Source organism: Pempheris klunzingeri, chromosome 11 (assembly GCF_042242105.1).
Source record: "Pempheris klunzingeri isolate RE-2024b chromosome 11, fPemKlu1.hap1, whole genome shotgun sequence".
NCBI lineage: Eukaryota > Metazoa > Chordata > Actinopteri > Acropomatiformes > Pempheridae > Pempheris > Pempheris klunzingeri.
In genome coordinates, this window is record NC_092022.1 from 17,358,984 (window position 1) to 17,375,360 (window position 16,377).

General features: G+C 41.3%; 1 protein-coding gene across 1 annotated transcript in view; it reads right to left on the reverse strand.

Moving 5' to 3' along the window:
* The window catches only part of LOC139209584 (cadherin-4-like), a 217,290-nt gene extending 208,753 nt beyond the window's left edge, over positions 1 to 8,537 (reverse strand). Inside the window, exons 1-2 of the mRNA XM_070839355.1 lie at positions 8,481 to 8,537; positions 7,106 to 7,217 (exon numbers count right to left, since the gene is read on the reverse strand). Of these exons, the coding sequence (XP_070695456.1) occupies positions 7,106 to 7,217; positions 8,481 to 8,537 (169 nt within the window). The remainder of the gene's footprint in view (positions 1 to 7,105; positions 7,218 to 8,480) is intronic.
* Positions 8,538 to 16,377: the final 7,840 nt, after the last annotated feature.

Consider the following 16,377-nt stretch of genomic DNA (forward strand, 5'->3'; position numbering starts at 1 on the left):
TTTGGGGAAACTAGGCTGGGTGGAGAGATAATTGAGGGCTGGGTTAGAGGTGACAACACTGAACCATTTTTTTTCGTCTGTCTTTGCTACGAGGAGTTCTTATAACAATGGCAGTAAATTAGCTTTTAGTCCACTTCTCTTTAATTGTGTTTTGTTACAAGAAAGTGGAGATTTTTGAGAAGAGGAGAACTATCTAAACTGAGCTCATGCATTTTTAATTTGCTTAGTGTTTAAACAGCAATAGAAAGTGAAAGTTGAAATACTAAGACAAAATATCTTCAAATGCAAAATGGCACAACCCGTGTCTCTTCTACTACCTCTGCCTGCCTCTTAATATGTCACCAAAATAAAAAGTGATGGAGCCACGATCGCTGAATCATCAATTTATTGGTTGCCTTCACAGTGGCTTTATTTCTGACTTAATCAATTAGGCTATCATTAGAATGCTGCCATCGACAGAGGCAGTGGAGGAGTTAGTAGTGTGTGGGCAGGAAGAGGACACCACAGTGTTTGGGCCAAGGCCAACCAAAGCTATACTGGAGCAGTGGGAGGGGAAATCTGGATCTCATTTGTTTTGGAGTGCCATAATGGGTTTTTGTGTTTCTTTGTGCATGCGTATGTGTTTGCACGAAAGTGAAATAACAGTGTTCAGCAGCATATATGATAACATGCTCGCTGCTTTATATATTTCCTCCTCTACCCTTTTGAAAGGGAGGTGTCTCTTTCCCTCTACTCCACCCTCTATTTCAAACTCCCTCTGACAGTAGCCTAGCTGAAGGACATGGTCAGTGTGACTCCCGTGCAAAGAGAAAACGGCCTTGTAGGCTTATCCTTATCCTGCTGGTGTAATCCCTGTCCACCACATCCCAGCAAAAGAACAGCCCTAGGAGAGCCTTGCATCGCTCTTGCTCCTCATGACAAACTATTTTACCAAAGACAGCAGGGACACCTTACAACAGCCGCTGTGGAGTCTTAATCTGACACCACCAACAAAAAAACCCTCCTAACCTCAGACAAGGTGTGCATGTAGTGTGTGTGTGTGTGAGAGAGAAAGAGAGAGAGAGAGAGAAAGAGAGCTAGTGGTGTCCCCTTGTCATCTTACAGCCTTCACAGCCCATACAGACCATCTGTGCATTAAAGAGCTGGAGTCCAAGCAAAGTATTTAAACGGGTTTAATGTCTTCAGGAGGGCCATAACCTTGGTCCTGTAGGACCCCAGAAGGCCCATCATACCAAGGCGGGAGGTCTCTTAATGTACCAAGCAGATGACAAGGATGCAGGGTTCATACACACACCACAGAGTAACTCAATCTGCAGGAAGTCTCCCACATTTGTTCATCCACTCTCCTCTTCCCTCCCTCCCTGTCTCCTTTGTCCCTTCTCTCAAAACAAAGGGAGGAGATGTCAAAAATCTCATTAAAAAATAATGGCCTCCACCTGCTTTCTTTCTTTTCTCATTCTCTCCTGCTTGCCTTTCTAATGACCAGCTTGGAAAAACCTGGAGGATACCCACTATGCACTGAGCACCGGACAACTACCTCGGTGCACGCAGCACATTCAACCACAAAACGCACACGTTAAGCACACAAAAGCACATAACTGTTCCACAGCATGGGTTCCTAAGTCTAACAGTATTAATCAAAAGGGATTCCTGCAGGTGTAGCGCCTGCCCCCCCAGCATATTCCATAAACCACTCATCTCTAGACCTTAACAGGGAAAGAAACTCATGTAGCTATTGTAGTCTATATGAGCCTCTCTGGAAAATCCACAAACAATTCTTTAAAACTATTGGACACATACATCAGGCCTGAGGTTACACGTTAAGTAAATATGTGTCAACCGTCTATTTGTAATGGCTCCCTGAGGTCAGATTAGCCTTTGGCCTGAAGAGCATAAACCAGCACTTCAGTGTGTCTGCTGTGTTTTCACTGCTTCACAAGACATCCAACAAATGTCAGCAGCATGCGTTTCAGTAATTAATAACCATGGAAAACTGATGTCTGCGCCTGTCTCCAAGACTGAATATTCTCACAAAAATTAGCCATAAACCATGTAATATTTCAAGCAGATGGCAGAGAGAGAGTAAGGATTTGTGTTGTTATTTTGCATTATAACAGAGATTAGATTGTTATATCGGAGGGGGATGCAGAGACAAAACATGACTGATCCAGAACAATGGAAAGACAGAATCAAAAAGAGATAGGACTTTGCAAAAGATTAGAAGAAAGTAAGACTCCATGATCCAAAACTAATAATTAGAGAAAACAATGGGAGTAATTTAGGCAGAAACAGAGAGAAACAAAGGAGGCTATATTCCAACAATGTCTAATCTCCATGAGGACGCCTGTCTGCTATCGACCCAGATAACACTGCAGGCTGTGTATCATGAGATTTGGGGCAAAAGGTAAACAGGAAATCAAAACAATCTAATTCTGTTTGAGGGTGAGGGGAAAGAGAAAATTGATGTATTGTCCATCCCGATGGAGCGTGTGAAAAGAAATGCCATCTTTTATTCAAGCTCCTATGAGTCAATCCTTGGAAGTGGACTTATGTCCCCAGCACTCTGAACCACTGAGGAGAGTGTGTCAGCTCTGATTTTGGGCAGAGGTTGAGGTAATTTTACTGTAATTCTTTCTGTATTATTAAATCTAAAGCAGAGAATCCTGTTCGGTTATTTGTGATATTGAGCCACTTTTTCCTGTGAAAATAGTTATGTGCATTAAACTGGGGGTGAAATTGACACTTACTGTATATCAGCTTCTGCTCTTCAACTTGCAAAGTGATGTTCAGAATACAAAGCCTACAGCGAAGTAACAGCCAGGCTATTGGATTTTGAAAAAGTCCTCACAGGAAAGCTTCACCAGCCAAGGCAAGTGAGACTCATCACCCGGGGCCTTCTGGATGCCCGCTGGAGGAGATTTTTGGAAATATTATCCTGGAGAAAATTACAGCTCGGAACAATTTGTTTTATTCAGAATGCAAAGCTCCCTCATCCATTTCTCCTGGTTTTCTTGTTATCCTCCTAGTGGGCAACAGCCAGATTTTGTTATGAATGTGATAGAAACAAGGTGGCACAGAAGGGAGAGTGAAGAGATCTGGGTCAGAGGCAAGGCATAGATTTAAATGCAACAACTGCACAGTGATTTTGTACTGAGTGGCAGTATTTAAAGACACTGCAATAGACATTGAGTATGAGCTTGCATGTGTGTTACTAAGAGGGTGAGGGCAAGAGAAGAATGCTTACAGTGCATCAGAAAATGTACTTATGACTACAATAACAATCCTGAGCCTGACCGGGAGGGTTAAAGACAGACGTGGTCACCTTAATACAGATACTCTAGCCATTCATTCTGGCTGATAAGTTACTGGAGGGATCTACTTTTCAAAATAGAGCCAAGCGTCACTTGAGGTTTTAAACAAACAAAGCTTTGACTGCAGAGAACATCTCCACTTCCCTTTGATAAGTGGACATCAGCACTGTTATAGCTCAGGTGCTGACATGTCTACTAGAGGCACAAACACACACCTGAACTGATGAAACCCCCTTAACCCCCCCTCTCTTTCTCTCTCTCACACACACACACACACACACACATTCAGACAAACACAACCACAATCACACATACAGAAAGTGAGGGCTGCCCAAAACCACCAGTAACCCAAACAAAGTCCAAGGTCAGCAGAGTGGGCTCACTGAGCTGAAACCACCATCCCTGGCTTTCATTACCAGGAACAGAATCAGCAGAGGGATGCAGGGACACATGGGATGAGGTTACGTTAGCTGGCTCTGTTTATCTGACTGAGTCTGGCCAAGGCCCAACTCATATTCTCTTTTCTGTCAGATGCAAAACACTCCTAACATCGTGGTTATATCTATTGTTGACCCATTGTCAGACCTTCAAATTAATTAACAACCAACTGTACTTTTCTAACTGTTGAAACAGATTCTAACTAAATGAGCACTTTGTCTTGTAGATTTTACAGCAGAGGAAACTGTTTATTCAGTTAAAGTGTGTGTGATATGTGTGTGTGTGTGTGTGTGTGTGTGTGTGTGTGTGTGTGTGTGTGTGTGTGTGTGTGTGTGTGTGTGTACACGCGTGGGCGTCTATCTGTTCAGTGTGTCAGGTTAAGCAGGCCTAGTGGAGCTCTACCTCTAATGGTGCCCACAGTATGTGAGTGGTAAAGAAGCTGTCATAGCTGTAATGAAAACCAGGCATTAAAGACAGCAGGCGTCCTCAGTACTGAACGTGTCATACAAACATTACATGTATGCACACACACACACACACACAACCAAATGAGCCTTCACTCCCCTTACACCCATTATCTCACCTCTTAAACCCCTGTTGTTTCTCTGCTGTTCACACAAAGGCTTTTTGGAGGGGACTTTAAAACAGTAATCAATTTACTGCTAAAATGTAAATAAAAACAACATCTATACTCAGCACTGTACCATATGCAACAACCATTAAATGAGCATTAAATGTCCACCTTAAAAGAACAACAACTTTATAATCTACCAGCACACACTAAGCAGTGTCCTGTTTTTATGTGTGTTTCAGCCATTAACTTTGGTAACTGGCAGGGGTTTTCCAGATTAATAGAGAGCAAATCAATCCACTCAGCAGGAACAATGCAGGGTGTAGAATTTATACTCAGAAATGCTTGTTGGACAGACTGTGACTGTGTCAATGAAGGCCTGCAGTTGGCCAGAACATCCACAATTTTTATGAAATAAGCTAAATGAGCATCACTGCTCATTAACGGAAGATTAATCACAAACAAAGTCATGGAAAGCTGAAAATGAGTCATGAGAAGGCTCAAAATAAAAATGACTAACAAGAAAAGAGAAGCTAAAGAAATTCTGAAAGAGTGAGCAGCAACGTTTTCTACACAAAGAAATCATTTACTTATAAAACTAAATCTATTTAATCTATTTTATCCATTTCATACTTTGGACAAAATTATGGAATCACAAAAATTGTGATTAAGATTTAGCCTTGGCTTTGTTCTCAGCTTTGGCTTTGTCATCATATTTGCTGTGGTGGTTTCAATAGCTACACAAGTCTTTTACATTGTAGGCGTTTTGGTGCTTCGGAGTGACTCAAAATGATAAAATGTGAAATGTAACACTCTACTCCCTGCTGACCTCCTGTCCAGACCCAGGCATCCTACCCATCATGGCATCATGGCCAAGGTCCTAGTTCTGTCCTTCCCATTATCCCCTAGTGGCTAATACACACACACACACACACACACACACATATATGTATATACATATGTGCCAACAATGTATGTGTGTGTGTGTGTGTGTGTGTGTGTGTGTGTGTGTTGCGGGGGGGGGGTCGTTACTCCTGCCCCATCTGACGGTTTTGGGTTAAACATTGTTATTACTAAAGCCTTTTTAGAGTAGCCTCCGCCTCCCCCCAGTGACACCCTTACCAACTATAAATCAGCTGCCTGAGCCCTATAAATCACATACAATGTGTGTGTGTTTGTGTGGATATGTGTGTGTCTGGCCACTGCAGCTGTGCTCTCAGACGCACATGAAGATGGCAGTGCAGCTGTGAGTGTGTCACGGCAAAGATGAGCACGTTACTTTAGCAAGATCTTTTCAAATGACACAAAGGAAACAAATGTTAAATTAAAACATATGCTTTGAATATGATATGAGGGACTATTGTAAATAAATTACAAGTCTGTATGTTTAATGAGTGAAGACTGTCATGGTTTATTTGGCCTAATAACACAGCAATGTTTGAAGCTGACGTTTGTGTGGCTTACATAAGAAAACAAACTAAGTGTGCAATAAAATCACACTAATGCACCCAGTGGTAAATTAAATTCCTACTATTAAAAACAACCCTGTTATACCCTGTAAGCTTAGTTTATGTCTGAAAGGAGACGCAGAGATCGTTTCATCTTGCTGAGACCAAACCAGATAAATAATGCTCTCTGAAATAAATGGCTCCTGTGCAGCAGTGATGGCTCATTCTGTGATTGTTTGTGATTGTGTTAACACCCCCTGCTGGGCTGAAGACATCACTACCACACAGAGAACAAGCTCACTACCACCGACAATGTCCCATGTCCAATCCCATTTCCTGCAAGGCTGCAATATACTGAAGTTAATGAAACACTAAAATCAAGCTGATACCTTTCTCCAGACTTATATCACTCCAGCAAAGGACAAATACAAATATAGACACAAGAGAGGAAACAACTAAAAAATAATATACTGGACCCTATTGCACTGTATATGCTTGATCTGAAACGCCTATGTGTGCTTGTGTCTGTGTGCTCACGCACAGTCAAGAGGGAGAGTCTAGACAGCTGTATCCCCGCCAGGTCTCTCCCAGCTAAAGAGAGTGAGAAATATATACTGTGCAGCTGCTGAAGACACAGTCGACCCACAAAAGAGCTATTGTGCGCCCACAGCAAAACAATACAGCTTAGCTGAGCTATGAGAAAAAACCATTGGGATCAATAAAGAATTGCAATTAGCCCACATTGGCAGAAGCAGTGCCAGATTAGACACAGGATGTCGATTCCATTTCCTGCACTACCGGGCCCTCAAACTTGGTTGGCTCACTGTGTAATTGGAGCAACACGCATAAAACTGGGTGAGACGTTGTAGTTTGAAGGTGATAGTACATAAGATTACAGTGAAGGTAATAATAATAATAATAACAACAATAATAATAATGATAATAATAATAATAATAATAATGTAAAGCCCAGACAGTTTCAGACAAGCGTTTGGAGTGGAATAAAAACAAAGCACGTATTGTATCCACGGACATATTAGCTTCAAGACGTGTTTGCATGCCTTGTCTGAAGACCCACATTGCAATACGATATTACAACAGCCCACCAATGTCCTGACTTAACAGCATTGAGTTGTTCCTGATTAGGTCACTGTTGTCATTCACAGCTGCAGTTGTTACCGTAGTTGATGTCACCCTCAGCGTCAAACACGCGCAGCAATTTCCAGCATATAATCTTTTGATTTTTCTTTTTAATATGGAGAGGGAGCTCTTTTACTCATACTGTGAATCTGCTTAACATAACATAAAAGAACTGGCTCACCAATTAAAGGTCTTACCTTTAAGTATGTCCTGGCCTTGCAGTACATCCCTTGAAATCAGCACAGAGTAGAAGCTTTGTGTGAAGCCAGCTCGGCAGGGACCTTTGGAAGCATGCTCCCCATTATTCCTCTGGAAGGAAGAGAATACAATGTAAGACATCGATAAACATGGATTCCATTGATTTCTTGCTTCTCTTTTGGCCTTGAGCCTTGATGAAAAGCAGCATATAGTACGGCAGTTAGCAGAGATATGTTCAACAAGTTTATCAAGTATATGCTTCTGGGTGGGCATTGCTGACTAAATACTCAGTGTCAGACAATGTCTAACAAAATGTGCTGTTTAACTCACTCAATGAAGAAACCACCCATGTTTTTAAGTATTGTGCTCAGGGTTATGTGAGGCACACAAAGGGAGAGCTGCATGAATGCAGCAAAATTGCAAAACACTTTCAGAGGGGTCAAGAGATCTAAGGAGGAATTGAGCGGTGCATAGTTACTTACTCAAATTGTCTGCAGAAAACTTTGCGCCAAGCATTTAGTGATCAGTATTGGTTAAATTAAACAATCAGATACACTAAAGGCGCACAGGTAAAGGGCGCACACACACACACACACACACACACACACACTGGTGCCAATGCTGGCTGGAGTGTAAGTGAAGAGTGGGCATAACACACTAGGTCCTCTCCTCCTGAGACGGAATAACGGAACAGTAAAATTAATTTATGTGTTTTTCCTACATTTGCCAAACATGTGAGAAACGTCTTTGAGAACTAAAGCGCAGAGACAAAGATTTAGCAGACGTACTTGGCGCGACGTTAAGAGCAGCAAACCGGCGCCGACTTAATTCAGCTTTTATTGATTAAATGACGAGAGACAAGGTTGAAACTAGCCTATGACTATAACTAAAGTTTGACATGTTTTAGGCTGTTGCTTTTTGGTAAGGGAAGGCTCACCGAGGAAGGCGCTGCTAAAATAAGTTTGACAGGGATAGAGGTATCACCCTTCGGTGCTTCAAATGTGCAGTCATTTTAACTTGTGAATGATATTGCAGCCCGGTGACGAACCCGCAGCGATCCAGAGACACGCTGAAGCGGATCACAGCGGACAATAATGGGTCGTTAAGTCTTACTTTCTTCTTCATTTCTTCTCTCACACTCCTCTCATCCATCGGGGAGCTAATTAGCGTACTTGTAGGGAAATAACGACCGGCGCTGCGCTGCTGCAGCGGCACACTGGACCGGCGCTGGACTCCATCCGATTACATGACTTTATTCAAGCTTATGTGCCATGGCTTTGAACGCTTGCACCTTGAGCCGCAGCGCCCCGCACTCTCACAACTCCTCTGAACAGAACAAGCTGTGTTAAAAACAAAAAAGAATTGAAATCTCACCCAGATTGTGTCAAGAAGAAGGGCTGCTGTCAGGACCAGAGCGAAGTCAGTTCTCATCGTGGCGAGCAAGCGAGCCAGGGCTGCGTGGACGAGGAACCAGAGAGAGGGTTGATTCGTAATTCTTCTCCTATAATTGTGTAATTCCCCCCGCCTTGGTGAGACTGTTCGTTACGTCCTCCGTGCGCTCCGTGAGTGTGCTGCAGCTCTGCCCCGAGTTTCCCCGGCTCTCTCATCTGCAGGTGAGCGCTCCGCTCAGCACCAAGGCGCAGCCAGCGTCACTCTCCAACCCCTCCTATCACCCGGTGCAGGAAAACTCCACACACGCACTTAAAGAAACACTCGTTGGAGCTTTGGATCAAACAACCACACCTCTGACGTTTTTCCGTATTTTAATCCCTCTCCTGTGACGACCCAAAGGGCTTCGCAGTTTTATGATTCAACCGCGATTCAGGTCTCTGTGTCCAAATGTGTGGCAAACTCATTAAGCATCAGCCTGGAAACTCCCAGCGCCGCCTTTCAAACATGTAGCTTCAACATCTGATATGTGCATTATTAGATTTCGACAGTTAACTAATCGGGCAGACGTGCTCAGCATTCAAAACTTTAATATCCTCATACTATTATTATGATTTACTACTGTACGGTTAAATATGGACAAAGGTACTATAACACTGTACACCCGCACCAGCTACATCATGTGTGCAGCAGGTACATGTATGAAACTGTACCATATGGTGGGTGATCAGCAGAAGTTACAAAGGAAAGCATTAATCTCCACCTCGCCCCTCCTCTACGCTCCATTTTGATTACTGTGAGACATGTTACTTATTTCTGTGCAACAGCAGCAAAAAGAAAAACCACACTGATACAACCCTGTCCTTGTATGATAGGATCATAGGTCTCATCTGTCTTCTGTGAGGAAACAAACCATTGGGTTACTTTTTAACACAACACACATATATATATATATATATATATATAGCACCTTGTTTTATGATCTGATTAACACATCCTAAGCCATACTTTCAATTGTTTTGCTTTTTTCCTCCAACACTTGTTTTGCAGATTACTTTGCTTGATGTAATACAATGAGTAGATATGTGTGGTCTGTAGTAGGCTAATGAATGCACTTTTTAACCATTTCTCTTCTGTAATAAGTATTCTTACTTGAAGACTGCTGTATGTAACTGTCACAGTCGACCACTCGAACTCAAAGTAGAAATCTCTTCGGTAAAAGCAGTGTGGGTGAGAGCTTGACTGTCTTTGACTACAGAATTGAATGTGGATGTTGACCCTGTTTTGGTGGGAGCTTTTGTATCTGTTGCAAGGCTTTGTGGCTGGTATGTGATCATTTTCATGACATTTACTAGCAAGTCATGGATTGACTTGCTAGTGAACTGTTTTTTTGTTTGTTTTTTTCATAGAGATTTCTTTTAAGACCCTTTTCAACACATCAAATAGTGAGACTTTAAAATAGGAATTTCATCAAAAGGAAAACTGAAAAAACTCTCAAAAGGTTTTCAATGTGAATCTAAATGTCTCACAAAATACTGAACTTAACTCTCTTTGGACTGAACTTCCCCTCCTAGAAAACTGTTTGCTGACTAAAAAGGGTTGTAAGGCCATGTCCAAGGATTACCTTGCATCTGTGTGAAAGTACTTCTCAGTCAGTACTACTTCTTACCACTAGAAGTTTGTGTGCCTGAACAGTGTCTTGTGGCTACATAAAAGCTGTTTCTTGTACAAAAAATAAAGCACAACATAGCCTGTCTGTCTGGCCTTTTTGAGCAACTAATGACCTTTATATTCTGCTGGCTCTGATTGGCAGACTGGTGTCCATATCTGCTTAGTAAGCCAATAGGCTCTAATCCTATCAAAAATGAATATGACTGTGCTTTAGTGGGCGGCTGCTCAGCCAATTTCCTCTGTGTGACTTCCAGGTATTTTACCAACTCTCTCATCCCAGTCCCTCGCTACCAAGGATGAGCTCCAACAGGCCTATCCACAGTTCTTTTTATACCTGATGGGCTCTGCGACATGGTTATGATTTTTGTCCTGTTAAATGTGGTGAGTGACAGGTACTTCTCTGTCTCTTTCTCCCTGTGTATGGTATGTGGTAACTCTTTCACCAGTCAAAATCTAATTATTATTCATTCCAATGATTTATTCGTACAATATCCATACATGGCAGCCACAGTGTGGTTACCTAAGGCACAGCAACTAAAACTTGGTTAAAGGTTATGGTTAGTGTAATGAGATGGTATGGTTAAGAATCAAGGCAGTATTTTGCATTTTTCATTAGGTGTGGCCATATTTGCACTGATCACTATGGGCTACTGCACCCATTTCAGTCAGGCTGGCACAGAGCGGTTAATTTACACACAATAGCAGGTAAAAGGCGTTGTTTACCTTGATGACGTGCTGGAGATGTGTGTGGCTGATACACACAGCAGTGCAGTCTGCATCTCTTCACCCACCAGCTCACTCTAGCTGTTTCCAGTTTTCCCTCCTGCAATATATAAAATAAATCCACTGAAACAAATAGCAGACAATAGAGCGTGTCCATGTCATGTTATGTAAATAATCTATATTAAAGGTTGCACTGCTACCTAAGCTGCACTAACTCTGTGACAAATGTATTGTATTGCATATAGATGCTTGACAATAAAAGCCTGCTGCTGGCTGGCCGGTGGAGAGCAGCAACAGCAGGACCGGTTTAGTTTTGTTTCCCCACTAGCTTACTGTTCGCTTCACCACATAAAAGGACACACTAATTACTGTATTGATACTGAGTTAAAGGTGGAAATTATTAATCACTTTGCAGATTCAAAGTGTTTCATTAAGTCTAGTTCAAAGAGTTGTTGTCACTGACTATGACTGTCTTCAAGCATTGTTGTCAGTGCTCATTCTAAATGACTTCAGTTCAGTCGTGCATTCAGTCAGGTCTGTTCTGTTCAGGCATATTACGAGCACTTGTCATAGGGTTAATAGCTCAGAAGGCAACTGCTTGCAACAGCATTATCACGTCACAATTATTTCTGTAGCTTTTAGTGTCTTTTAGTAAACTTTTAACCAAGCAGTAAATAATGTTTATCACAGCTGAGCTGACTGTTACCAGTGAGGGGAGCTCCACTGCGAAAAGCTACTGAATCTTTCAGACACATCGGTAAGTCAGTGCAGTCTGTTACAGATTTGTTCGTACATGTACTGAACACCTCTTTCCTGAATGTTGGCTTGGCATGTAAATTGAGTGCTGCAGAACTGCTCAATATGAACATAATTCTTTGAGACACTGGGCCATGTTATACTGTGACAGCTGTTAAAATTGAGCTTAAAGTCCTCTGTAAAATAATGCTTTTCAACTTGGTATGAAGGCATTCCTAACAATAATTATATCAAATGTTTGCTGCTGCTTCTTTTATTGTTTATTGTAATACAGTATTACCGGATACCCCTTTCATTCGTTTCGGATTATTTAAAAATGTATCTTGTAAACATAAGAAACATAAAACACAGTAATATTCTGCAAAGCTAATATCTTTTTCTTTATTTTATTCTTTGTCATGTGGTTAAGCACAAAGCTTTGGAAAGACCTCTGGAAAGGCAGATACTCAGCCCAAACTAAATTATTCCATCACCAAAAAATTACTTTCTCAGTGGAGTATTTCTGTTTCTTTGCTTACCATCAGTGACTGACAAATAGATATACAGCAATTTTTTTCCATTTTCTACTGAGAATTAAACAGAAAAAGAAAAACTGGACACAGACCTTGTTCAAAGCCCGGTCCTACAGTACATCGTTATTTTTTTTCAAAAGACCAACGGCATGATCTTTGATTGATGATTTTACAACAATATTCCTCCCAATGCGAACATGGACTTGTTATACTTGCTGTGAAATGTTTGAAGAGCTTCTGTATCCCTTTGTGGCATTCTTTAAGAATTTCAACAGAGGATTGTAGGTAGGCTACAGTATGGCTGAAGGGGAAAAGTTCAGTTTCACTCAGTTTTTCAGTGCTTTTGGACAGTGCGTGCTGTGGTATTGAACCTGCACTGCATGGCCCAAAACACACATAGTTAAAAAAAAAAAAAGTTCAAGTTCAGTGTTTTGAAATGCTATTTTCTTCTTAAAATCCAGTTGTGTTTTTCATCACTACTCTCTGCAATTCACATAAGTGATGAAGCGCTGCATTTTGATCCCAAACCATGACACCATAATTTAGCTAACCACACACTAACGTTAGCATGCTAACATTTGTAATAATGCAAGGGTCTCTCCCAAGAAATGTAAACAAAATACTGCATATATTGTTGAACTGCACAAATATCACAACATAACAACAGGTACATTCATATCTATATTTATATTATAGTTAAACTGTCAGAGAAAGTAATGAATACATCGGCTCAGCAAACTAGCTAATGCTACTGTTAGCAGCTACCTAAGTTAGCAACATTTGCAACCATATGAGCACAGATGATGGCATTATAATGACATTGTTGGATAAATATGAAACATAGTTGGCTCATTTCTCACCAGTCAGCTGTTTTCTTGTGTGTGTAGTCATTTGTTATTTCTTTCCATTTACCTTTTGTGACAGATTTAGACACCGTGTGGACCCGTTCAAACTACCTCTGCTAAGAGCATGCACCAAAACTCAAAGCACAGGAGGAACTAATTACATAAGTGATGGCTCAGTTCCATGTAAATCACCCAATATGCAACGCCAGTGAGCAAGTATGCGTACTACCCGTGTCCTAGAACTAGTACACCTAAATGGAATGCAGCCACCATTAACGTCATTAATTCAACCTGTGCTGTTCCAGCAATGACATGCCATACCATGCTACATAATAGGGGTGCTGCAACATACCGATGTTGACAAAAAACATGATATTTAAAAATGAAATATTGATATCATGTTAAAAATACACATATGATAATACCATGTAAATAATCCAGCGCTTAAATCACACAAACACATGATGACCAGACACTCTAGCTATGCATGTACTGTATTGCATCATTTAATGTTAGCAGAAAAATGAGAATAATAACAGCTTAGTATAAATATTTGTACGTTGTATATAGTCAGTATGAAGTCGGGGCACAGCATTATTTGCTCTGGATAGGTTTTTGTAAACACTGCAAAAAAAGACAGGTTCACAAACAGTGCCAAAGGTGTCTTAAAACTAAGTTTTTTTGCTGCAGTTTTCAAAATTCACAGACTGTTTGCCAGTGGTGTGAAGTAGTGGACATTTTCAGCAAGTCTTTGGCAGAGTTTCAGAGACACACAGAGCACTGCTCAATGCTCATTATCAAGGCTGCCGAAGGAGCAGTAGCCAAATAACTATTATACTATGATAATGCAGAAAATTGTTGGTGTTTTTTTTTTAAACAGGACATTTTGTAGTTCAATAACATGTTCCAGCTCTGGTTACATTTGAATCATTCAAGGTGCCTAGTGGCAGTTCTGCTCCAAACTCTGGACTCCGTTCAGCGATGACAGGGAATCTAAATTTGAAGTCATATTTCAAGATATATTTGTCAGCTTCAAGGTTTATGGCTGTAATTGAATTGCTGCTCAGTTACTGAATGAATCCCATCTTTACAGTATTTAGATATATGCTACCACAAAATCTGTATGTTTAAAATAGAATTTCAATTTAACTGATCATTCACAACTATAACCACAGTTTTCAATACACATCTCTTGAGCAGCCTGTTTTAAAGCAGAAACTGGCCAACACGAACACATGGACTGCAGTTATCAAAATCTGTCAGCAGAAGTTAGGAGCTGGGAGCAATGGGAGCCCTCATTTCCACAAAAAACAGCATCTATCTGCCAAACTCCCATTGAGTCTTGCCACTGTACTGTGTACAGGGTGCTTCATTATGTCATCTCATATTACTGTACTCAAAATACTCAAATAAACTCAGGCCCAGGGAGTAGTAAACAGCCAGACAGCCTGGGTCTAATGGCAGTAAAAGAAAGTAAGGGAGACAGGCGGCATCGCTCTAAGTCGTCTGTAAGCATATTCCAAGGGGCCCAGTCATCTTCCTCTTCTGATAATGATGCTTTCATTAGCCATTGGGATGCCAGACATGTCCCATACACTACTAAAATCGTTAGGGATCTCTCTCTCTCTCTCTCTCTTTCTCTCTCTGTGTGTGAACTGATTTGGTCACAGTTTGGGTTTCACGTTTGCATTCCTGTCTCCACTTCACTCGAAGACCATTAATGCAAATTATACTGAGAAAAGAAAGAGAGCAAAAGTGCAAAGGGTAAGAAGTAAACCCACTGAGTGTGGTACCAATCTTTTTAAAAATGATTAAATTATTCCGTCTTTATGTGCCACCAGGGACCTTCGTCTCTGTCTGAATAGTGACTCAAGACACAGAGATTCTCTTGTCATCCGCTGGACTAGATGGTAAGAAAATACCACTGATACGTTTTTGGAAAATTTGAATCTTATAGGGGACAAGGATATGATCCCATCCATTCCTTCTGGATTATGTGGCCGTCGGGGTTTCCTCGTCCTGACCCCAGTATCCTGTGGTATTGCCTCTGGTTGACACAGGAGGCAAGGCCCTCAAAGGTTGATGATGGATTCAAAGACTCGCTGACAGCTCTGGAACAATAACCCAGGCAGGGATCAGGGAAATTCAGGGCTTGGAGCAATACAGAACACTATTGTTTGATTTCCCATCTTTGATGGAGACACAGTGGAAAGAAAATGCAGCTGGATATCCCCAGTGGCATAGCAGTGGCATGAAGCCTTATGATATTCAGACATCACAAAGCCAGCTGCAAAGTGGTCAGCTGAACAATGTGGAGCCACAGCCTGTGAAATTCACATGGCAAGTGAACAAAAATGGTACAGGAAATGTGGCACTCACATTTATTCATCTCTTAAATGAGTCATGCAAATTTTACATTGTGTTTGAGAGCCTAAAGTCCTCAGTATATGTAGACACATACAGTACACTAAAAAGGTTTTAAGCAGGTGTGAAGAAATGCTGTAAAGTAAGAATGCTTTCAAAAATATAGAATTTAGTTGTTTATTTTTTTATCAATTTACAAATGCAAATGATGTTGAGATCAGGGCTCTGTGGGGGCCACACCATCACTTTTACGGCTCCTTGTTCTTTACAATGAAGATAGTTCCTAATGCATTGGCTGTATGTTTGGAGTCGTTGTCCTGCTGCAGAATAAATTTGAGGACACCATTAACTCTGACCAAATCCACAACTCCATTTGCAGAAATGCAGCCCCAAACTTGCAAGGAACCTCCACCATGCTTCACCACTGTCTGCGAACACTCATTTTTATACCGTTCTCCAGCCCTTCTTCTGCCTTCTAAAAAAACTGCCATTTCGAAGGGAAGTAAGCATAATATGTCATCATTTCATCTGCTGCACTAGGTTTCCTTGGCCGGCCACTGCGTCTACGGTCCTCAACATTGCTCGTTTCTCTGTGCTTCTTCAAAAAAGCTTGAGCAGCACATCTTGAAACCCCAGTCTGCTTTGAAATCTTTGCCTGGGAGAGACCTTGCTGATGCAGTGTAACTACCTTGTGTCTTGTTGCTGTGCTCAGTCTTGTCTTGGTGTATGACCTGTGACATGAAACTGTCTTCCACAACCTCACCTTGGTATTGGAGTTTGGCTGTTCCTCACCCAGTTTTAAGCCTCCTACACAGCTGCTTCTGTTTCAGTTAATGACTGTGTGTCAACCTACATATGAAACTGATGATCATTAGCACCTGTTTGCTATAATTGGTTAATCATACAACTGACTATGATCCTACAAAATCCCTGATTTTGTGCAAGTGTACTCAGAAGAATTGATGCTGCTTAGAAAGCAAAGGGTGGTCACACCAAATATTGATTTAGATT